The sequence below is a fragment of the Colletotrichum costaricense genome (genome assembly GCF_030867565.1).
Source record: "Colletotrichum costaricense strain IMI 309622 chromosome Unknown Scaffold_14.1, whole genome shotgun sequence".
Classification (NCBI taxonomy): domain Eukaryota; kingdom Fungi; phylum Ascomycota; class Sordariomycetes; order Glomerellales; family Glomerellaceae; genus Colletotrichum; species Colletotrichum costaricense.
The window spans coordinates 379,439-400,522 of record NW_026848243.1 but is presented as its reverse complement, the minus strand read 5'-3'; the positions used below and the strand labels follow the sequence as shown (position 1 = coordinate 400,522).

The 21,084-nt window shown below is 49.1% G+C and overlaps 10 protein-coding genes across 10 annotated transcripts; 3 read left to right on the top strand and 7 right to left on the bottom strand.

The window, feature by feature from the left end:
* Positions 1 to 2,557: 2,557 nt before the first annotated feature.
* On the top strand, positions 2,558 to 4,079 carry CCOS01_12018 (uncharacterized protein; the record flags this gene model as incomplete). The annotated part of the gene is made up of 6 exons (XM_060460168.1): positions 2,558 to 2,593; positions 2,710 to 2,955; positions 3,054 to 3,256; positions 3,313 to 3,404; positions 3,474 to 3,641; positions 3,727 to 4,079. 6 exons carry the CDS (start codon positions 2,558 to 2,560, stop codon positions 4,077 to 4,079), a joined length of 1,098 nt encoding a protein of 365 aa, XP_060309111.1.
* A 148-nt stretch (positions 4,080 to 4,227) lies between these two features.
* Positions 4,228 to 5,304, bottom strand: CCOS01_12017 (pectinesterase; the record flags this gene model as incomplete). Its single annotated transcript, XM_060460167.1, has 2 exons — positions 4,228 to 5,088; positions 5,182 to 5,304. 2 exons carry the CDS (start codon positions 5,302 to 5,304, stop codon positions 4,228 to 4,230), a joined length of 984 nt encoding a protein of 327 aa, XP_060309110.1.
* A 1,267-nt stretch (positions 5,305 to 6,571) lies between these two features.
* Positions 6,572 to 7,098, bottom strand: CCOS01_12016 (uncharacterized protein; the record flags this gene model as incomplete). The annotated part of the gene is made up of 2 exons (XM_060460166.1): positions 6,572 to 6,694; positions 6,781 to 7,098. 2 exons carry the CDS (start codon positions 7,096 to 7,098, stop codon positions 6,572 to 6,574), a joined length of 441 nt encoding a protein of 146 aa, XP_060309109.1.
* Positions 7,099 to 8,308: 1,210 nt separating this feature from the next.
* Positions 8,309 to 8,959, top strand: CCOS01_12015 (acetyltransferase; the record flags this gene model as incomplete). The annotated part of the gene is made up of 1 exon (XM_060460165.1): positions 8,309 to 8,959. The coding sequence occupies one exon, from the start codon at positions 8,309 to 8,311 to the stop codon at positions 8,957 to 8,959; it is 651 nt and encodes a 216-aa protein (XP_060309108.1).
* Positions 8,960 to 9,248: 289 nt separating this feature from the next.
* Positions 9,249 to 10,266, bottom strand: CCOS01_12014 (pectate lyase Pel-34K; the record flags this gene model as incomplete). The annotated part of the gene is made up of 2 exons (XM_060460164.1): positions 9,249 to 9,892; positions 9,951 to 10,266. The coding sequence occupies 2 exons, from the start codon at positions 10,264 to 10,266 to the stop codon at positions 9,249 to 9,251; spliced, it is 960 nt and encodes a 319-aa protein (XP_060309107.1).
* A 1,043-nt stretch (positions 10,267 to 11,309) lies between these two features.
* CCOS01_12013 (major facilitator superfamily transporter) lies at positions 11,310 to 12,817 on the bottom strand (the record flags this gene model as incomplete). Its single annotated transcript, XM_060460163.1, has 4 exons — positions 11,310 to 11,474; positions 11,525 to 11,966; positions 12,016 to 12,263; positions 12,344 to 12,817. The coding sequence occupies 4 exons, from the start codon at positions 12,815 to 12,817 to the stop codon at positions 11,310 to 11,312; spliced, it is 1,329 nt and encodes a 442-aa protein (XP_060309106.1).
* A 506-nt stretch (positions 12,818 to 13,323) lies between these two features.
* CCOS01_12012 (aminotransferase class-III) lies at positions 13,324 to 14,742 on the top strand (the record flags this gene model as incomplete). Its single annotated transcript, XM_060460162.1, has 1 exon — positions 13,324 to 14,742. The coding sequence occupies one exon, from the start codon at positions 13,324 to 13,326 to the stop codon at positions 14,740 to 14,742; it is 1,419 nt and encodes a 472-aa protein (XP_060309105.1).
* Positions 14,743 to 14,885: 143 nt separating this feature from the next.
* CCOS01_12011 (fungal specific transcription factor domain-containing protein) lies at positions 14,886 to 17,147 on the bottom strand (the record flags this gene model as incomplete). Its single annotated transcript, XM_060460161.1, has 5 exons — positions 14,886 to 15,239; positions 15,314 to 15,680; positions 15,742 to 16,342; positions 16,392 to 17,026; positions 17,116 to 17,147. 5 exons carry the CDS (start codon positions 17,145 to 17,147, stop codon positions 14,886 to 14,888), a joined length of 1,989 nt encoding a protein of 662 aa, XP_060309104.1.
* Positions 17,148 to 17,716: 569 nt separating this feature from the next.
* Positions 17,717 to 17,968, bottom strand: CCOS01_12010 (uncharacterized protein; the record flags this gene model as incomplete). The annotated part of the gene is made up of 1 exon (XM_060460160.1): positions 17,717 to 17,968. One exon carries the CDS (start codon positions 17,966 to 17,968, stop codon positions 17,717 to 17,719), a length of 252 nt encoding a protein of 83 aa, XP_060309103.1.
* A 724-nt stretch (positions 17,969 to 18,692) lies between these two features.
* CCOS01_12009 (pectate lyase) lies at positions 18,693 to 20,010 on the bottom strand (the record flags this gene model as incomplete). Its single annotated transcript, XM_060460159.1, has 6 exons — positions 18,693 to 18,788; positions 18,856 to 19,033; positions 19,088 to 19,210; positions 19,267 to 19,305; positions 19,417 to 19,546; positions 19,605 to 20,010. 6 exons carry the CDS (start codon positions 20,008 to 20,010, stop codon positions 18,693 to 18,695), a joined length of 972 nt encoding a protein of 323 aa, XP_060309102.1.
* Between the last annotated feature and the right edge of the window lie 1,074 nt (positions 20,011 to 21,084).

The window sequence follows — 21,084 nt, the reverse complement described above, 5'->3', positions numbered from 1 at the left end:
CCCTTGCCTCGCCTCACTGGCATCCATACCAGCTTCGGTTGAGGCGATATTCAAAAGACATCCAATGGCTTGAGTGGTTCGTACTCCTCCTCGGGTGTAGAATCCTCGAATTGTTTAGGAAGCTGTCGCGACCTTCGCCACTTAGAACCCACGACAATCATTTTGGCGCTATCTCGCGCACTTTGTGAACACAAACTTGGAATTTGAAGGAACGACCTGACTTACTGCTGCCTGAATACCTCAGCACTATGCATGTATACAACGTATAATCATCATGTACGCATATGCCATACCATCGGCATCCGCGCTGAAAATTTCTCCCTCTGCCAGGAAAGCCCAAGAGGCTGGCTGACCTCAATGTCAGTTCGGAATATGTGATCCGAGGCGTCATCCCAAGCGCTGGTTAGAAGCGGGTATGCAAGGCACATTGCTCGTCGCCTTATTTGGGATATTTTCGCTGGAACAGGCAAGTCCAGAACTTTTGAGGCGGTTGCATATCACGGCTTTTCCCCAAACTGAGTCCATAGATCACACTCAGACGTAGTTCCGAATTCTTCCACATTGCTTTTCCGCTGCCACAGCCAACTCTCATTCGTCAAGGGTCTGAAAAGCGTTCTTGAGGGAACCCGTGTGGCTGCCTGTAGTGAAATAGTGACCAACGTGATAGAGAGGGTTTCGTGCCCATCATTTGACGGCATTTCACTAACATTGCAGGGGTAGAGCTGCGGTCACGACCATATGTGGATGAGGCGTAGCTCAAATAGGTAGCTTCTCGGCCCGCCCACGGCCCCGCGGTTCTGGCCCTTCCCGTCCCCACTCACATACCTTGCAGCTCAGCTGAATTCAGCCAGCCGCCGACGACTGAGCTGAACCAAATGGAACTTGCTTAACCCTTTCGCAGTAGCCGACTGCGCTTTCTAAGAGCACAATAGAACCCTGATTTGCGGGGACCAATCAGTCAATAAGTGTGATGCCGCGCGGCGTGTGATTCGAGAAGCGCTGGTATGAAGGGGCAAGGCACAGCTAAACCACAACACTGAAAGACACGATGACGATTATATCGTCGCGTGGTGAAGATCGAAGACTGTGGGCCTGGGTCACTGCAAACATAGGTATCCGAGTGAGAAACTAGGAGAAAAAGTGTTGAGAGCATTTTAGTGACGATGCATATATGGTCTGGTTCATTATCCATGGGTCAAGCATACAGCTCAGCCATGCTTATATCTCAATGAGTTGCACTCAGTAGCACAAGTATGTGAATTGCCTTGCGCGACATGAATCACAATAGTTGAGATGACATTTGGCGACTTGATTTTCGATCTTCAGTGCGAAGAGGGTGGCAGACGTAGTGAGAATTATTGACAAGTGGAATAGAGTGTGGAGGAAGAGGACTATCAAAGCTCGGCGGCAACCGTACCAGGCACTGATGTGGAAAGTATGTGAACAGACGAAGAGACGCTAAGACTGAGGGAGAAAGACCGGGTCTGGTCAACTGTCGCGTTATGTCGCCGCCGCGGATAAGGTAAGACGATGTGTGGTGAGGTTATAGTAGTACGTCCAAGTCTCCTGTATTGTAGTAGCACTCATTATAGAATGGCGATAGTCCTGACTTTGAGTGTAATCTGGCCTATTCCACTATGGTATCGGACTTAAGGAATAAGGGCCACTGTAGATACATCCACGTGGCAATATTGAATTCACGACGAGTATCCTGAAAATAAGTTAATCAATTGTACACATAGCATTCATGTGGGGCCTGTGTATTTCATTAGGATCGATCTCAGTTCATCCACACCTAAGAAGCTTCATCACATAGAATTTTCGAGATCGAATATGCCGGAAGGTCTACTCATATCAGATCAATCGTCACTTGTCAGGCTATTGTTTGCATATAATGAGTATTGATTTGACCAAGACCACTCACGAGTTCACTACCTATTGGGAGATGGGAATCTGCAGTGATTATGCCTTCCAACGAAGAGTAAAGAGGCTCTTCTGAAGTTTCAGAGGGTCGTTGGGTCGAGTGATACCTAGTGCTGCGGAAGCACCCGAAGTGCGATTCAAAGTATTACCACTGGCCTACAAGATCACGATGAGAGTTCAAACGGTGGTCATAACCTCGATGAAGTCCAAATACTCGGGTCCGCTAGACATTGCTAGCTTGCTTCTAACCCGTATCTTAGGTCAAGTAGTCTTGCCGAGCCCGGCGCTTCATCAAAAAGTTGGACAGATAATCACGTTAAGAAGCGAAACCGAAGCGAACAAAGGAACCAAGTTTTCCGTTTTCAGATTGTTGGTAGGTCACTACTCGATCGCGCTTAGATGTGGCTGTCGATGTGGACGTGCCCCGACCCCTTGTGGCGGCGCTCTAACTGTTTGCAGGCGTCTAGCTAGGCAAAAGCCATCTGGAGAGCTGAAGTACAATTTCCATCTAAACATAATAAAGCGCAGATTCCGTCAGTGGGGAATTTCGAGGGATTTGGCCTAAATTCTTCTCCTATGATCGGCCTTGATACGTCTGGTTTTTCGAATTGGAAGTATCGCGAATTCCTTCATCATGGACGTGAATGGGCCATCCGCAGGTGCGGTCATTGTACGTCACGATGCCTCCAGAAACTTCACAACTCATTTTGTGTTATCTTTCCCCGCAGAATACTAGCTTCTACGCAGTCTTTCAGATCAAACTCTTAGTCAGGCTAACATAGTTAGGGAACCGAATTCACATTGATAGGAATCGCGGCTATTCTGATCGGCGCCCGAATATACCTGCGATTAGTCATTCAGAACCTTCCCCTTATCACGAGCGACATTCTTGTTTGTGTTGCCTGGCTCTTTACTGTAGCATCCGCTTCATACGATGTTGTGTTCCATAAGTTGGGGGTATTGCGTTCCCACGTTGCCTATACCCTAGAGGGGTATGATGGGACACCCGAGGACCTAGAACTTGTGTGGAAGGTAAGCATCCTTGACTTCCGAGAAGTAAGATTCTCGGTTCTGGAGAGATGCAAGGGTGTCTTGTTATTGTAAGTCAGTTTAATAACCACTCTATGCAGTTGCAATGGAGTGGCCAGTTTCCATTCTTCACAGCCTTCTATCTCTGCAAGGCAACACTCCTGAGTCTATATGCTCGATTTTTCCCGATCTTCATGGAAACTAGGCGCAAGATTCTCTGGGGAACCATGGTGTATTGTGGCTGTGCGTATAGTACCAACATGCTCACCCTACTTCTCATTTGTAGGCCTCTGCGAGGAAACTGGTAAGGCTAATCCGTTTGATCATGGAAACCTTGCCTCCAACTAAATTCTCTTCAAGGTCCCAAGATCCGGCAGTCGCATGTTCCCCAATAGTGTTCGCTCAAGTATTCCAAATCGCTTGGGCATTGAACTTTGCCGCAGATCTGATGAGTAAGTTTCCCATCACTGTGTCTATGACATAAGGTAAAAGAGCATCCGGACTTCTCACACATCTCAAAGTTTTCTGTCTGCCATTCTTAGTATTGTACCGACTGCAACTTCAGAAAAGTGTCAAAATCAGTGTTTACTGCACATTCTTTCTGGGAGCCATCAACTTAGCAGTCAGCCTGGCACGGTTTCTAGGTATTCAGGTGTCTGTAACATCTTTTCGCTCCTTCACACTCATTGGTGAGTCGAAACTCGTTCTAATCTGATGTCCAGTACAGCATCTTACCTCTTTGCACGGACCATGTTGCTAACACCGACCTGACAGAGTTATGGAGTGCTATTGACTTGCAAGTCGGTTTGATCATTGCTTGTTTACCGCCCCTGCGGCCGTACTTGTCTTATGATTGGAAAATTTGGCCTTTCCGATCAGCAACTCAAATCCCTAAAAGTTCTTGCAATCGCACTGATCTTTCCGAGCTTTCTCGACAGAACGATCAGCTAACATCACAAATGCGAGATATCGACGATGCAGGCTTGATAAATGATATCAACGACAATTTAGGACAAATCGGTACCAGACCGGATCACGATGTCGAGTCGCCAGCTTTAGGAAGTCCAAAATCGCCAGCGTCAATGCTCCGGAGCAACCATCGACCAATACAAAACATAAGTCAATGAAGGGACTAAGGGTGATGATATACCAGACAGAAACGAAAGGTTTCATCAGGAATGAAGAAATGGATTATTGGAGAAGTCTCGATTTTCTGGGTTGTTTCTCGAAAAAGATCTTCCCCTGACGAGCTACGTCTGCTATAGGAAGCAAACTTCAAGACGAGTTCCAATAAGTTGTGTCAACCCAAGAAGCCCAGCCCGGAAGAATCGTGTCAATGGAAACCGCGCTTGACAGCTTCTTGGCCCAGCTCACCCGCGTGCCGCTGGCACCAGTTCCAGTGTTGCCATATTCCGCATAGTAAACGTTGGCAGTGGGGTTAGTGCCCCAAGCAGACCATCCAACAGGCTTGACGACATCGCTGAGTTGTGAGTTTTGGACGACAACGCGCGCGTATTCCCTCCACGGCCTGCCCAGCACCGTAGACTCTTTGGCCACACCAGCACCTGACTTTGCTGCGATTGTGGCCTTGTTGATCACGTACCAGTAGCTGTCGGCACTGTCGCGACCACTCGCAGTGATGTATCCGGCACCGTTGATAGCGATCGTGCACTTCTCGAACCAAGCGTTGCCATCGTTGCCGAAGATGAAGTCAGTCGCACCCTCAATATAGCTGTTCTTGTAGACTTGGTGTGGCTTGTTGGTATAGATCGTGTCCTGATAGCCGACGAAGCTGCAGCCGTAGTACGCTTGGTACTGGCCATTTGCAGAGATGGCTAGAGCTTGAGAGCCCTTTCCATAGCCATTGATCAGGTTGACGTTGTACAGACTGAAGTAGCTAGTCGCAACTCTCAGTGTTGCGGATAAGTCGTTACTTCCAGCATCCGCAGCTGATAGAGTATTGGTCAAGATGACTTGGTTCTTGGTGTAGTCTTGGTCGTTGGTAGTGTATGCGTAGATGACTAGCTTTCCACTCAGGCTGGGAATGGAAACTTGTCCAGAGTAAGTGCCCGGCTGGATGAAGATTGTGGTAGTCGCGGTGGAGCTGGCTGAAATGGAGTTTATAGCTGCTTGAAGCTTTGGTATACATCAGCGAAGTGACATCACATCAGATCCCCATGTAAGACCCTAGGAACCGTAGCGCCGTGGTTTTGCACGGAATTTACTCACCGTGGTGTATTGGCCACCCGATTTCGCAACAACGATTGCGCCGGATGGCGGCGATGTTCGCGAAGCCGCAAAGGTATTGCCTACTATAACCGCCAAGGTGGAGAGGACGTTCAAAATCTTCATGTTGATGCAAGCCTGTCAGCGATAATCTATGATTCTCTGCGGTTTTCATGTTCAGGAACATATGGATGTGGCAAAGGTTTTGGAGCTTCCATGTTTTATAAACCTTACTATTAACCTAGCTGGAAGTATCGTCACTGCGCGTGATCATTAAACAAGTTCTCAAGATGAAATCCTTGGCTGCATGAAAGTCAGTCACTCATGACCGCCAATCGTTCCCAAACTGACCACGCGGTCGAAGCTCCTTTAAACTAATGGTCTCATACTATCTTTCGCGGGGCTCGGGGACACGGAAATAGGTGGACTAAAATTCTCCGCCGGCATGCAACCATCCCTCTCATCGTTCCCCGCCGCGTGCAATTTCTCCGAAGCTAGTCCCGGCCGCGCTGTAGTATTCCCGCTCACAATGTACGCTCTGGGCTCATTAAACCTAAATCGAACGTTTCTCAGAAAGGTCTCTGTGGCATAGAGTCAACTGGAAACCTTTATGTAGGAATGACCCTGGACGACAAACTGAACTAAGCCGATGGCAATGTGCTACATCTTGCGTTCCACTTTGAGCCTTCTCAGGCTCCCTACCTCGAGTCATTATGCTCTCCTCTCGATGCTTGTGACGGTGTAAATGAGCAAGGGCAGCATACATAACTCACGATTGGCATATTCAGCATAGTGGCCCTTGTCAATATGTACAACTCATTGAAAAGATTCAGTAGCACACGCAAAGGAAAGCCTCATCAATTTCATCTTGTGTTTTCAGATAAATCAGTCAGTGCAGTGCAAATCACTCCACTACTTGCCTGGTTTTCTGTGATGTCACTCTCGAACATTAGAAATTGCCGTTTTAACAATCAGGAAGATGCACTAGCCTAAGATCAGGGAAATTTTGTTTCAGGCGCGCTAGATTTACCACCATGCATACACGTGTCACTGAGTACAAACAACACTTCCTTGATTCCAAACATTTACTAACCGTTGTTTTTGAGACAGAGGTCAAGTATTCCAAGTCAAAAAACAGGATGGAAGCAAAATCGACCTGTAAGGCAGGCTCGGGAAAAGCAAAGCTCGTGCTTAGAAGGAGCTAAACTCGCAGCACTCCGGTCTTGCCCATATCAAGACGTCTTTTTTCAGCTAACCTCAGGAATGGAAGAAAGCAGCATCAAACAGACTTTTCTCTCAATGCCTGGGTGCGTATCTTGTCCTCCAGGAAGCTTGCCATATGAATTGTGTAACACTGGATATTTTCCAGAACCATCGTTCAATTGTTTCAGTTTCAAAATCTCAGTGTAATTGGTTCATCACCATCCATCAGTTCTTGCCACTTAACACATCGGTGCTCAGTCCCAAAGCCGGTACCTCCGCCAGAATTGGGCTCTAAATTTTCGGTCATCAAATCTTGTACGTGGAGAAGGGTCAGTCCTGGACTCCTATAATATTCAAAGGATTTAAAAGTATCTAATAAAGGGTTTAGGGTATACTCGCGGGGCGGCACAAGATAGCTTGACGTAATAGGTCAGAACAGTGGCCAACATTGAATATGTCATAGGATAAGTCGGCATCCATGGTGGAATGTGCGCCATCGTGATTCAGATGGGACGTGAAATGAGAAGTATTAGCTGATAGCCTTTGGTGTCTGGGTAAAGCTCGTACAGTGCTAGGCGCAACACATCGAGGCAGTGGAGATGATGGAACACAGCAAAACCAACTAGCACTAGATATGATAGCAGGGTGTTCGAAGAACCCGCCTTCTTTCGGAAGCAGAGAAGACCACGCATTATTGACACTAGCAGAAGGTGGCATGGCGTAGTCTTTGTCTAAGTCGGATATTCTCGGTTCGTTCTTCACTGCTTTTACCTCAGTGATGTGATCTTGCAGGAGCTCGTTGCTCTCAATGTGTGGAAAGGACATATTAATCATATACCCACAGTGAAGCTCCGATCTCACGGGTTCTTCCCAGTAGAGTGTTTGTTGATGCAAAGGTAGAGAAGCATATCTGGTAAGGATGGCTAAGGCAATTATGAAGATGATATAGAGAAAACGGACTTTCCCATGCTTCCAAATCCTCTCTGGTCTCGATAGTGTCTTCGGTCGACTCTTTGCCCAATGCTCATGTACTTACTGATGAGATGGGATCTGGAAACGAGTTATGCCGCTTTTCACCATCTGGACCAACGTTGTCATCTTGCAAAACAAGCACCCAAGACGCCGAGTACCAGCAGCAGAAGACTGCAGTACTTGACTCGGAGAGGAGTGGCCTCCGCACGTATTGTGTCTTGTGAAGAATTTGATCAAAATTTGAGGGGTAGAGTGGCCGACTAGTGTTCAAGATACATGTCGCCCTTTTAGACGATGCCGCGTCCCCATTCTAGCTATTTCGACAACATGATTTGGCGGCGGCCGAAGCAAGCACTTTCTGGTAGGAATGATGTGATCCGCGCATTATACGTGCATCCCAGCTATGTTTTCAGCCTCACCTTGACAGATTGACCGTCTCAGCGCGCGTCATATGCGGCCAGGCAGTGATGCATTGCCATTAGTGGTAAGGCAGGTGTGAATAGCGTCATGGTCTGAATTGCATACATCGAACTCATTTGCTGTGCCGCAAGTCGCGCTCCGTGTGAGGCGATCATGCTTGTGGGGCCTGAACGCTTTCTGGATGTAGTCTAAGGCTGTCGCGGAAAGTCGGGAGTTGCGATTTCCTCAAAAGGAAGGTCCTCGAGGTCTTTTGGGCTGTCGAGCGCAGGGATTCCATTATGTTTTGTCAGCCAACAATGTCACAGGGATTCAAGTCCTTTTCCTAGGTTCTGAATCTGTTGGACCCTCGGCTGGACCCCATCTTACAGATATAAAGCAGCGCTGAGTCTCCCAACCGGCCGCTGGTCCATCGTCGCTGTATTGGTGACCAACTAAAATCAATACTGTAGGCTGTTTAAGTCTGATCGATTATCTCGGCACAGCACCGAATTGCATTCCTAGCTGTCGCATCGAAATCTACGAATTCGATTCCAGCATGGCGCTACAGGACTCATCACGACATGGTTCCGTCCTCGAGATCGGAACTCCGCGGATGGTCATCCGCACAGCTGTTCAGTCAGATGCGGAAAATTTACTCAATTTTCTCCAGACGCCCGACAACTTTCCTTTCCAAGAGTCGGAACAGAACCTGACTATAGAGAGAATTCGCACCCGCATCGACAAGTTTGTCGATTTCACGAAAGATGGAAAGAACGGCTGGGTTGTCATCATCCTCCGTGAGACCAACGAGTTGATCGGCAATGGTGGTTACAACACCTTCGAGACCGTGGACCCCACTAGATTTCTCGCCGGCAAGACCACACTTTCGTCGGGAGATAGGCGCATGACGGACCTCGGCATCAACATCGATCACCGACATTGGCGTCAAGGCTATGGTCTCGAGATCCTCGAGGCGTTGATTGAACATGCTCGAACCGAACTGAGCTGTGAGGTGTTCAGGATTGAAACGGGTGATGACAACCAGCCATGGAGGTCACTTATGCGTGCTGCCGGCCTCGGTCAGTTCCAGTCACGCCACAAAGCTAGCTACGATGCCAATCAGGAGGTTTGGGCGTGGAAGTTTGACGCAGGTCACTGGGAAAAGTCGAAGATGAAGCTCAAGGGAGATGGAAAGTGGCTGGTTTGAGCGCACAGATTGGGGAGGGTATAGACGTAGGCGAGCATCGGTCTCAAAGGCTAGGGGAAGCAAGCTTTTGGCTCGCGAACGCTTTTAAACCATTTTTATCCTAGTACAAGATCACTTGATCTGCTTCGATGACTGAGAGAAATGAGACATTGGGCCGTTCATGGGGATGTAGGTGTGATACGACAACGAGATTCATCTCGAGAACTCAGATAATAAGACTGCAACTTATAGCACACTGGGCATGTTCTTAGGATTCTTGATATATCACTATGACTGTGATCCTCTCAACTCAGGAGCAGACAGAAGCTCTTGGACCAGCATTGGCCTTGATATAGGCAGGAACATCCGCAGTAGCAGTCAAGGTGTACGAATAGAGACTCTTGGGGTCAAAGGAGGTTCCTGAGTTTGCAGCCGTAGTGCCAGTGCAGCTTTTATACGTATTACCAGAGGCATTGAGTACGGCACCCGAGTCTTTGGTCAAGGGGTTCTTGGTGTTCTCGAAGAAGACATTCTCGATACGTGCGTTGGTGCTGCCGCGAGCGTAGTGCCCGTATGAAGTGACGCCGTAGAGATAGTTGTTGTAGAGATGCACTTGTGCCAAGTTGTCGGCGCTCGGGTTTCTTTGATTTGTGTTGTCAAACCAGTTGTGGTTGATGGTTCCACGAGCCGTGACATTCTCGGTCCAGCCAATGCCGAAAGTCTTGTCGTGGTTACGGAAGATGTTGTTGGAGACGGTGAAGTAGGTGGTGTCCTTCCGAAGATCAACTAAGCCGTCACCGCCATCTTCGAAAAGGCAGTGGTCGATCCAGATATTGCTCACGGTGTCGGCTTGAACACCGTCACGGTCGTTTTCCACGCCATCGTTAAGGTTGGTGTGACCTATCTTGAGGTTGCGAATGATGATGTTCCTGACCCCGTTCAAGCCCAAACCACCTTTTGGAGCCGCCTTAGTATATAACGTGTTGAATGGAAGGACATGTTAAGAATTCACCTTGATAAAGCTCGCCAGTGGTGCCCAATCCGATGACGGTCTTATCACTGGCAATCTTGATTTCCTTGCCGAGAGGGCTGATGGTGATACGACCGCTGATCTTAATCACGTATTTGCCTGATGCGCTGGCATACTTCTCGAGATCAGCTTGAGTAGTTACTGTCACCTCCGTTCCGCCTGCGCCGCCAGTTGTGCCCCCGTTCAGAGAAGCAAATCCAGTAGCAGAAGCGAGACAGCCACTGGATTGTCTCTCAGTGACAGCACCCCGGGCAGCGACAAAGCATTGGATAAGCACCACTATGGATGAGAGTTTCATGGTTTTGTTTCAGCTCCACGAAAAGAGGGAGAAATGCTGCTGTGTAAAGAAGTAGCTTTGATGTGCCAGGAATCGATTGAGACATGCACTGGTCTGAATTTAGATTCAAATCGATGCATGTATCCAGCTTATATTTACAAGCTAGATGTCTACCGTTCCAAGGCACGGAAAGCGGTTTCTTGAACACGTGAGCATCAACTCCAGGTATCTTCCGGAAGATCATTCAGCTCATCTGTCATTGAAAACGCCTACAGCATATCAGATCAGAATCTACGGAGTCTTTTACTTTAGCCCGAAACTCGGTCTTGGACGTAAAAACATTTCCACATTAGAGGCACAAGTCACAGACATAGCGGGGTACGAGGAAATGCGACGTCGTGGTTCATGGAAATAACGTTCTTCGATAAAGCCATATGGTGATCATCCCAATCCATGGATGGTCGTTTGGAGATTTGCGAAGGGTTATCAATTTGAGGGGTGTTTAGTGTCACATTGTGCCAAGTAATCCAATATCAGTGATTAAACCCACCAGTAACACGAAGCTACTTCCCCGCATCGCTAAGTAGTATCATCGCATATGCGAAGTCCCGCCAATAAACGCTCCCCCAATTACCAAAGACTCTGATGCGCTTTTGAATGGCCATCGTCACGCCTGATTTGAACGATTGATTTTGACGCCCATTGCATGGCTTTCAACGAAATCATCGTGAGCATTCGTTGGTCCAGTCTCTTGGTTGGTTTGATCAGGCATGCCAGTCTGGTCACCAAAGACTCGCATTGTGCTTCGCGTGCGACTTTTGGGAAGTGACGATGATCCAGGCTGGAGGTATCAGTGAATATCATCATTCATATTAATGCTGATGCTGAGTGCTCGTAGCCCTCCATCTGAGCAGTCTCTATGCTCTACTTACTCTCTATGATCTATCTGTGGTATCATGCGTGCTAGTGTCAACTTCTAACTTAGTAATCGGCCGTTATTCGGTGCACTTTCGACAGAAATATGCTGTTCATTTACCCACCAGGTCATCTGATGAATCCTGTCATCAAGACCTCTCGGTCTTCTCCGTCCTCCGCGCAAATCTGATCCCCGAAACACATGCAAATCCCGCTAACGCCATTGCTCCGGCATAATATGCGGCAGGGCGAAACTTCTCAAGACCATCAACATCACTAGAGATGGAGTAAAGTCCTGAAGCAATGGGAGTACCCTAACTTGATAAGCAAAAGTTTAAGTAGTGCACGGCATATTATGACTTACAAAAAAGAAACCGCAGAACCAAGTCGTCCAGACGACGGGGATGATGCTGAGGGTGTTTTCTCCTCCAAATGTGGCGCTCACTGCGATAGGCGTGAGACTGAAGAACGCACCACATCCGATACCGTTCAATACGAGGTAGACGGAAAAGATGCCGATTGATGATGAAAGAGGCCAGACGATGAGGGAGCTCAGAGCCATGAAGAGCATGCAGATTGCTAGACTTTCGACTGGTCCCAAAAGAGTATCGGCAACCCATCCAGCGACAACACGGCCCAAGGTAGAAGCTAAGTTCCAGCAGGCAAGCATAATGATACCGATTTCCTTAGTATAGCCCATTGATCTCGAGAAAATCGGAATGAAGTAGGGCGGGATGAAGAGCGGGAAGCAGGAAAGTACAGTGCCGCCGACGAGCAGGAGGAAGCGAGGTTCCTTAAAGCGATACCTAAGACATGTCAGCCATGTTCAAGTTGTCGCTGTTTCCATCTACTGACCACTGTAGCTGACGGGAGGCTTTCTTTCCCGAAGCCATCCTCCTTGGCAAGAAGTAGGATGCAGGGATAGAAACACCCCACAGAATGAAACCCAGAATGCGGAACGTCCAAGAGACGCCCAGGTCTTTGACAAGGTAGTTGGCTACAACACTCATGATGGCAGAGCCCAAGCTGCCCCCACCGAAGACAAACCCCATGGCCAATGCTTTATGCTTCTTGAAGAGACCCATCGGGGCAGTCGAGACAGACTGGTAAGGAATGACATTAGCTGTTATGGTTTGCGCCAGTAGGACATTTGCAGACCCAGCAGGAGTCTTGTTGCACTCACAAAGACACAAAGGCCACCACCAAGGCCGAAGACGAGACCATGTAGAAAGAACAAAGCCACAACATGGTATGTAGTAAAGCTTGCGAGAACTTCACCCAAACCCATGAAGAAACCACCAATCAACGCAGCCAGCCGATATCCTATCCTATTGATGATCTTGTCGGAAACAATACTGAAACAAATCATGAAAGATGTCGCCATTGATCCGACAAATGTCAAGGTTGTTAGACTAGAACCCGTCGTCTCGACGAGCTTGACTTGCATGATGCCCCATGAGTAGATCACTCCGAGGTAGACAAACATGGTAAGTGACGATGCAGCAACCGTGACCCAAGCTTTCCGGTCATCGTAAGTCTGCTGCTCCACTTTGGGAGTTGAACTTACGGCTTGGTCGTCACTTGAGTGGTCGGTATCGTGCCCATCTTGTCTTTGGACGACTTGTCGCTCGGGGTAGGTGCCTTTTTCGTTGTCCATCTTGGCGAAACTCAAATGGATTCGGCAGAAGCTGTCAGAAGCATACTCTCTTCGAACTGAAAGTTTCAGCCTCCTCCCTGAGAGGCTTCGAGCTTATCATATTCTCGAGTCTGAGTGAGAAAATCGAATGTTGTAAGTCGGCTTTCGGCTATCGGGTTTACGTCAGAACCGAAATCAGAATTTCTCGCGATAATGCGGTTATCATCGTCTGCAGATTTTATGGAGATGTCCAAAGTGGATTCTCTATTGTAATTCCTCCGATGATTTTGACGCGGGCCCACCGTTGGAAGGGCCGGTTGGGCTCCGTGAACACGGAGCCGCTGGCTTGTCGATCCCGATGATTCTCGGATTTCAGCACTAGCGCCGAATAACGAAGGTCTATTTAGGAGAGTTAAAGTGCCGGTTGTCTCTTTTCTCCCACTTTGTTTCGGGGAACAGAAACCACATAGAGAACTTACACATTCATCTCACCTCAAGTTATTATTCTACAGTCCACATCCCTCGCCATGGCTCCCGCAAGAGACGACGAGCTGTTCACAGCAGTCAACGCCGAACCCCACACAGTCAAGAATACCAAGACCAAGGGTGGAGAAGGTCGTCTTATGCACCGATCTTTAATCCAGCACCCCTCCATGGTCGAATCAGCAAGTGGTATCTACCTAAACCTCGCCAACGGCAAGAGAGTCATCGATGCATGCGGTGGTGCTGCTGTAGCCTTGATTGGCCATGCCAACGAGGAAGTCATTCAAGCTATCTCGGACCAAGCCCGAAAAGTGAGCTACGTCCACACGCAAGCCTATACGACACAGCCGGCTGAGGAACTTGCCGACCTTATCCTCGATGGCAATCCGCATGGTCTCGACAAGGCCTTCTTCGTCTGCAGCGGAAGTGAAGCCGTCGAATCGGCGCTAAAATTGGCCCGTCAGTACCATTTCGAAAATGGTCAGCCGCAGAGGAAGCACTTTATTGGCAGAAAACAAGCGTACCACGGCAACACTATGGCGACCATGTCGATTTCAACAGTCGCATCGAGAAAGGTCCCATACGAGGGCTTCTCCTACCCCCACGTCTCATATGTTTCACCAGCATATCCGTACCAATACCAGAGAGCAGATGAGACCGAGGATGAATTTACGGATAGGCTACTTGCCGAGATCGAGGACGAGTTCCAAAGGATTGGCCCAAACAATGTCATTGCCTTTGTTGCCGAGACTATGGTGGGCGCTACCGCAGGCTGCGTGGCACCCCCTGTCGGCTACATCGCTGGTGCTCGTCGAATTTGCGACAAGCATGGCGCTCTTCTCATTCTCGACGAAGTCATGTGCGGCACCGGACGCACTGGAACTTACTTCGCTTTTGAGCAAGAGGGCATTGTTCCCGATATCGTCACAGTCGCCAAGGGTCTCGGCGGAGGTTACGGCCCCATTGCCGGCGTTCTGATGCACGAGAAGGTCGTGTCCATGCTGAGACAGGGATCCAACGCCTTCAACCACGGACACACTTACCAAGCCCATCCCATTGCCTGCGCAGCTGCGTTGGCTGTTCAAAGGATCGTGAAGCGGGACGACCTCGTCGCTCGCTGCGCTCAGTTAGGGAAGCAGCTTGAAGTGCTACTGCGCACTGAGCTCATCAAGTGCAAATCATTCGGTGACATCAGGGGAAGAGGTTTGTTCTGGGCTGTCGAATTTGTCAAGGACAGGGAGACAAAGGATACCTTTGATCCCAAGCTGCGATTTGGATTACGAGTTCAAGAGCGGGCCTTTGAGAAGGGCGTCGCTCTCTACCCCGGCGCTGGCACGGTGGATGGCTCGAGAGGAGATCACGTCCTACTTGCTCCCCCGTTCACGACAACAGAGGAGGAGCTACGTAAGATTTGCAGTGTTTTCAGGGAAGCACTGGAGGAGATTGAAGCGGAAATTCTTTGAAAAGCGGCCATGACCAGGGACATGCTGATGCTGAGCGTGACGCATTTGCCAGGGCAGTTCGACTTCGGACTTTTGTACATAGTTAGTTCAATAATACCCATTCTTGAAAAGTACCCACCACTCAAAGCCTTTGTCCAATGCGGCTAGCCCATCGTGAACATCTCTGAAGCATCGACATCTTCCAGCATTGACCACCAATTCGGCCAAAGCCCTTGATCATCCATACTGCCAACAGCGTCTATCAACGCTTGTGGGTTTAACCCGCCGATATTCTGATTCGCCTTGTCGCCTGACACATTGCTGCCCTCGCCGGTGCTGACGGCGCCCCGCTCAGCGTTATTGATTTCCTCTAAATGTTGAGCAGATCTATCGACTACCCGAAATTCATGAACAGACTGATGTAAGACACTGAAGTCAAAGCGAGATCGTCCGCGATATTTCTGGGCGTCAGACGTGGCTCGTTGGTACATCAACGACCCGTTCTGGATGGTCTTGAGCTGTTACGCGTCAGTCATAAGTAAAATAGCGGTGTTCCACCGGGACTACGTCTCCAATGGCATCAATGACTCACCCATCCGTCCCCGAGGTCCCAGACTTCGCGAAACTTGTTGAGATACTCTATACTCCAATTCATGTACTCTTCCGCCCTGGTAGCATAGCCAACGCCAATTCTCGGGAACATGAATCCATATAGATTGATGTAGCAAGATGAGAACGCACAGAACCCAGCGAAGGGCGTCATGACTGCAACGCCACATTCTGAAGCTTCTCGAAGAACGCTGGACAGGTGGCCTGCTGCTTCGAATAGCTCTTTTGCACTTTGTTCCCACCAGCCCGGGGGAGCCTCAGCTTCAAGAGTAGGGGGATCTATGGGTCCACGAGGAGTCATGTCAATAGTCGGTAGGAACGGAAAGTATTCTCGCTGAAGCATGACAACACTACGGAAATTTCGTGTTAGCCCAGTGAAGTCCCTGCACATGGGGGGAAGCTTCGGCAAACCTTTGGTAATAAAGTAGATTTAGATAGACGAAGGATTCACCATAGCCTAGTGTAGCGTATGCAGCAACGCTGTTGGCCGGATAGTGTAATCGATGGTGCTGCTTCGTTCTCCATTCCTCCAGTCTCCGACGCCAACATGCCACGGGTGATGTAGGAACCCAGGGGCAGTTCTCGGGTAAGCACATGCCTGGCGCTTTACGCCCGTCGTTGAACACAAAAGCCATGACATCAGAGTAGATGTCGAACCCATCAGCCATGACCCCAAAACTCTGGTCCAAATCAAGATACACCGAAGTTGCGGTTCCACTCGATGTGAAATTTTCCCCCGCACCTTCAGCTTGCGCTGACGATCCTGGTCCTAAAGCAAACTCGGTAGAAGTAGGCGGCCGCGGCACATTCAGCTTTGCCATCTCCTGTTTGGGAAGCACCCGTGGGTTGTATGTTCCCGAGCTCACCATGCAGTCCATAATGAAACATGCCCAGAATGTCCTTGTCTCGATTGCGGGAGTGAGGCTGTTTTGCTCGCTGCGTTGTGGAATCTCAAGTGGAAAGGGCGCTACTCGCGAACTATGAAGTAATTGCATCATCCGAATTGCAATTCCTGTTTGATGTCAGACACATTCGACGCAAGACTTTGGAAGTTGGCCTACCACAATGCATCCAGGCCTTGTGGAAATCTCGCGTGCCCCATTCATACAACGTAAGAATAAGGAGGGCCTGGATGACTTTGACATCTGGTGGCTGGAGTATGCATGCTGCTAGGACATCACATGCATATGATGCATATCTTTCGCTCGGAAAGAGGATCTGCGATCGCAGACGATCCGAATCCGGCTTCTGGGTCTTGGTCATTGCAAGAACTGTGGCCAACAACGCCTTACTTTCTCTAGGGCAATTGGACCCAAACGATTTCATGAAAGATGAGGGGTGAATAACGCGAAGCTCAGGGAACTTGCGCCAGAAGGCCTCGAGAGCGATGTAGACAACATCTTTGGGGATTTGCTCGAGATGGTGGTCCATTTCCTGCCTGCCATCTCGATACTCCAATCCCGACGACGGCGTCGCCGGGCCCCGTGAATGGGGCGCAGAGAGAAGTTGTCGCTGAGACCCAATGTCCTGATCATGGGATACAGATGAAGCCTCTTCCGTTGCTCGCCGCGCCCGCTTAGCCGCCCGTCCATTCGGCGCGACGTGGGGTCTGGTCAGTACACAGTCCGATCTTCCCGACTTCTCGCATTTGGTACACGGCGGACTTCCGCTGTTGACGCACTTGATCTTGGACCGTCTGCGGGGTCATAAAAACTGGGTCAGCGGCCGTTACATCGGATCCGATCGATCGCCGGAAGCGATGCCGGAGACCAATGGGGGACATACCGGCAGAATTCGCAGGAGAGACTGGAGCGCATGTTTTCCGATGTTATTTGCTCAGTCGGTTTTGGTTCGAAAACCGAAAGAAACGGGAATGAAAGATTCGGATTACGGATACAATTTTTGGGACGGGCGCCGGGACCGGCTTTGTCATTGTGGATCTGCAACCGGTGGATCCTGACTGAAAGCTTGCTTCTAGTGTCCGGTCCTCTCCGAAGAGATGATAACTTTGCGCTACAATAATTCTAAGACCCCGATAACAGTCGACAAAAATGACCTGCTGTCGAGATGAGTAATACTTCTCGCCATCGTTTAGTGTTTAAGTAGAACAAAAGCAGGACAAAGCTCCCTGGATCAGCTTGTTTGTACCTTGATTCTCATTGAGAGCCGTCGAGTTGAGCATGGATGACCCTTGCTCAAGGCCAACTTATCTCGGTGAGGCGATATTTAGATTGGACGCGATGTCCTATCTTGAATTATATATGGAGTCTGCGGAACAAAAATGAGATATCGCCAGCTCTGGGGACACCGCACTCAGTTCTCCTCAATTCAACTGGATCATCCGAGTTCTTTTGCCTGTAATATAGGACGAGGACTTTGAGCTACGCTATCTAAGCTCGGTTTCCGTCGTCGTGGGCAAGCAAGAATATGCTAAGCCAACTTTTGAGATGATTTTTGTTGCACAAGTCCCCCTAGTATAGCTCGGAACCGCAGACACGTTCGCGATGACCGTCTTGGTAAAGTTGCCGCAGAATTCCTTACCTTTTCCTAAACGCCTGGGAGTGCTCGTAGCCCGCAGAGCCCGTAGGCGATGATCGGGAACACAGGTCTTTGGTTTGCAGGCTCCGCATTTCGTCATTTTGATAAAGAAGCTACCGATTTGGACTGGATTCAAAGAGATGAACCCAGACTTCAAATAAGAAGCCCAGGCGCAGAAGTTGGCCGAGGTGACTGGGGCAGATTGGGATGGAGCAGAGTCGCAAGGTGGTCTTGCCAAGAGGCTATATACGATATGTAACCTCAACGTTGAGTGCATATTACTCTACCGTTTACTAGCTTTCGACAGGAGTGAAGTCTGGAACCTAGAGCACAGGTACTATAGATGTTTCTGGGAAACATGTCACCCAACGTTAACAAAGTACTAAGTAAGCATGTCAGGTGCATTGAGATTCTGTTCGACTCGATCAAACCTCGAGAAACACAATTTGGATCTGCCGGCTGGCGCAAATCTGAGTACTGATGCGTAAGAAGATCTTGAAAACTTTGTGTTTGGCCTGAATCGAATCGCCGAATAACTTATCGTTGGCATGCGATGGAATGAGTCACTGAAGTGCACTAGGGCGAACGAGATATTCGCCGCATCGCCAGTCGTTTAATTCTTTGCTTCAGCGACAACTAAGATACAGATAAATGGATTTGAGTGTACAATTCAGTTATGTACAGTGCAAGCTACTACGTTCCAAGAGCCAGAAGCTTCCAAACCTCCCACCCCTTGCTTACGAGCCTGCAGCTTCGAACCAGCAATAAACAGCTTGAACCAAGCCAACTTATACAGATCGTTTGGTCGTCATCATTACAGACGATCAACAGGCCGTGGTGAAGCTTGTGGCGACGCAGTAAGTGCCGTCAGGGCCACTGCCAATCTTCGTAGGCTCGGCACCACTGTTATTTCCGGTGTACTATAGTCCAAAGTAAGTAAATCTTCCTTGTACATGCAAAGAGATGTCAGGCTTAGAGTCATCATACCCTATCACAAATCTTGTTGTCATCTTGGCAACAGCTAGTGACCTTGCAGGTATCGCCGTAGTTGGTGTTGATGCCGCAGAGGACTCCACCGTCCTTTGCAATCACGTTGTTCATGACAATGTTGCGTGCACCTCCATTACCGCTGCAGTTACCACAGCTTCGGACGACCTTTCCGTAGCTTTGGGCGTTTTAGCAGGTTGCATCACGGCAAAAGACGATGAGTTCGACTCACTCATTAGCGTAGAAGTTTTTAATCGAGACAGTTCCAAAGCCGTTGAATTGGACGATCTTGTCCGCGGCCTTGAAGGCACCACCGCCGTTGACGTAAGAGGTTCCGCTGGTCTGCTTCAAAGTCCTGGAGTGAAAGCTATCAACAAGAAATGAATGCACAACTGATATAGAAAGACTCACAGAGCATCCTCGCAAACGTCTTCCCACCAAACGTTGTTACTATACACTGTCAGTCTGCTGTTCTCCATGTCTTCTCTTCTGGTGGTTTCCATACAGTGTGCTATAATCAATCAGCATCGAAACTCCCTTCAGAATTGAGGAACGACAAACCAAGTTCCCTTGCAGTGAACACCCTCTGCCTGATCGGGCCCAATAATGACGTTCGAGAGGGTGGCACCGGCCTCAAGCACGAACATGGCATCAGCTTCACCTGTCTCATCTTGCTCAGCGCAAACCCTAGCTGCTCTGGAATCAGTATTCGATCATCCATCATTCTTTTACTCGTCTTGACAACGTACGGCTGCGGTCAAACTTCTTCATGCCGCCATCATAAGACTGTCCAGCAGAGACGGTGATGGCCTTGCTGGTAGAAGTAGCTCCAGTGGACTTGGGTAGAGTGGTAGTAACTCCGGTGGGCGTAGAGCCTCCTGCGGCAGTAGTAGTCTTCAACGTTGTAGTCGGCGAGCTACCACCAGCACCACTGTAGGCGCAAGTACACTCAGCGGAGATTAGACTCGGCTTCTGTGAGCAATTGGTAGCCCAGGCGGGTAGAGCGGTGGTGGCAGTAACGGTGCTCTTGGTGAAGGTGGCGCAGAAGGTCGACGCGGCGGCGTTGGACTTGATGTAGCTGGCACAGGCGTTTGTGTCGGTGTTTAGGCAGCCCAAGGCCGCAGGAAGGAGAGCAAGAAGGTAGTATTGGTGCATCTTGGCGTTGTCCGGGAGCAGGGCGTTAGGAAGTCTTGGCTCTGGAGATCAGGGGTGAAGCTTGATGATGATGTGATCTTGGTTCACTTAGGGATATAACGCTGTACTTATAGCTATTATAGTTTTGATAAAGCAATGATTCAATAGTCAAAATTTCTCTTGTTGCTCCCAAGTATCGAACATACCACCCAACTAAGCATATCCTAGCCCATTCGCTATCTTCAGCCTCATATCTGATGAATGAAGGAAAAGGTTTTCCCGCACAGGATTCCACCAGTAACGGACCATCAACGTGTTCTCAGACGAATCAATAAGTATTCTGGACTGGGTCTACCTGTAAATAACTTGCCTTCCCTTTTCCGAACACCCTTATATGGCATAAGGTAAGCTTAGCTCGACGCAGGGGGTTATCACCGGGACGCATCCGAGTCTACCCCACAAACCCGGAGATACTGCGCTAAGTCGAGATCCTACGAAGCCTATCGCTTGTACTATTTGATCTGTGTGTGTGTGCGGTTTCCACGTGTACATCATTAAAGAACAGTTGCCCATTTGTGGAAAAAGGCACAATGATCGAAGGCAACCCTGAAAGTAGGTTCGCCTTCCGCATACATATGTAGTAGACACAGCATACCTACACATAGCATACCGTACGGCATAATTTTGCCATTCCAGGGATAATAATCAAGGTCGCTTGAGGCATCTCAACTGACCGCGTCCGACGCTCACCAAAATTCGTATTTCACATGGGAAATAGGCACTAGAGGTCGCGATGGGCAATCCATAATTCTTGCCCATTCTCAACCAAAATTGTGATTTTGCTGCGTATTTCCATTCCGCAGCTTCCTCATGGTCAGTTTCGGGCTGTGGGATGCTAGAAGGGTTGATCAGTCTGTGGATGGAATTTGTTTGTCGATGGCACATAAGCATAACAAAAGCCACCAATGATGACGCCAGACTCAACCAGGGTCCAAGCCACAGTCATCGCAAAGCACCACAGACGCGGGGTCCAGCCTTCCGAAGCAGGTAAGACTAATAGTAGGGTTACATGTAACGGTGGGCTTGTTCTAATTG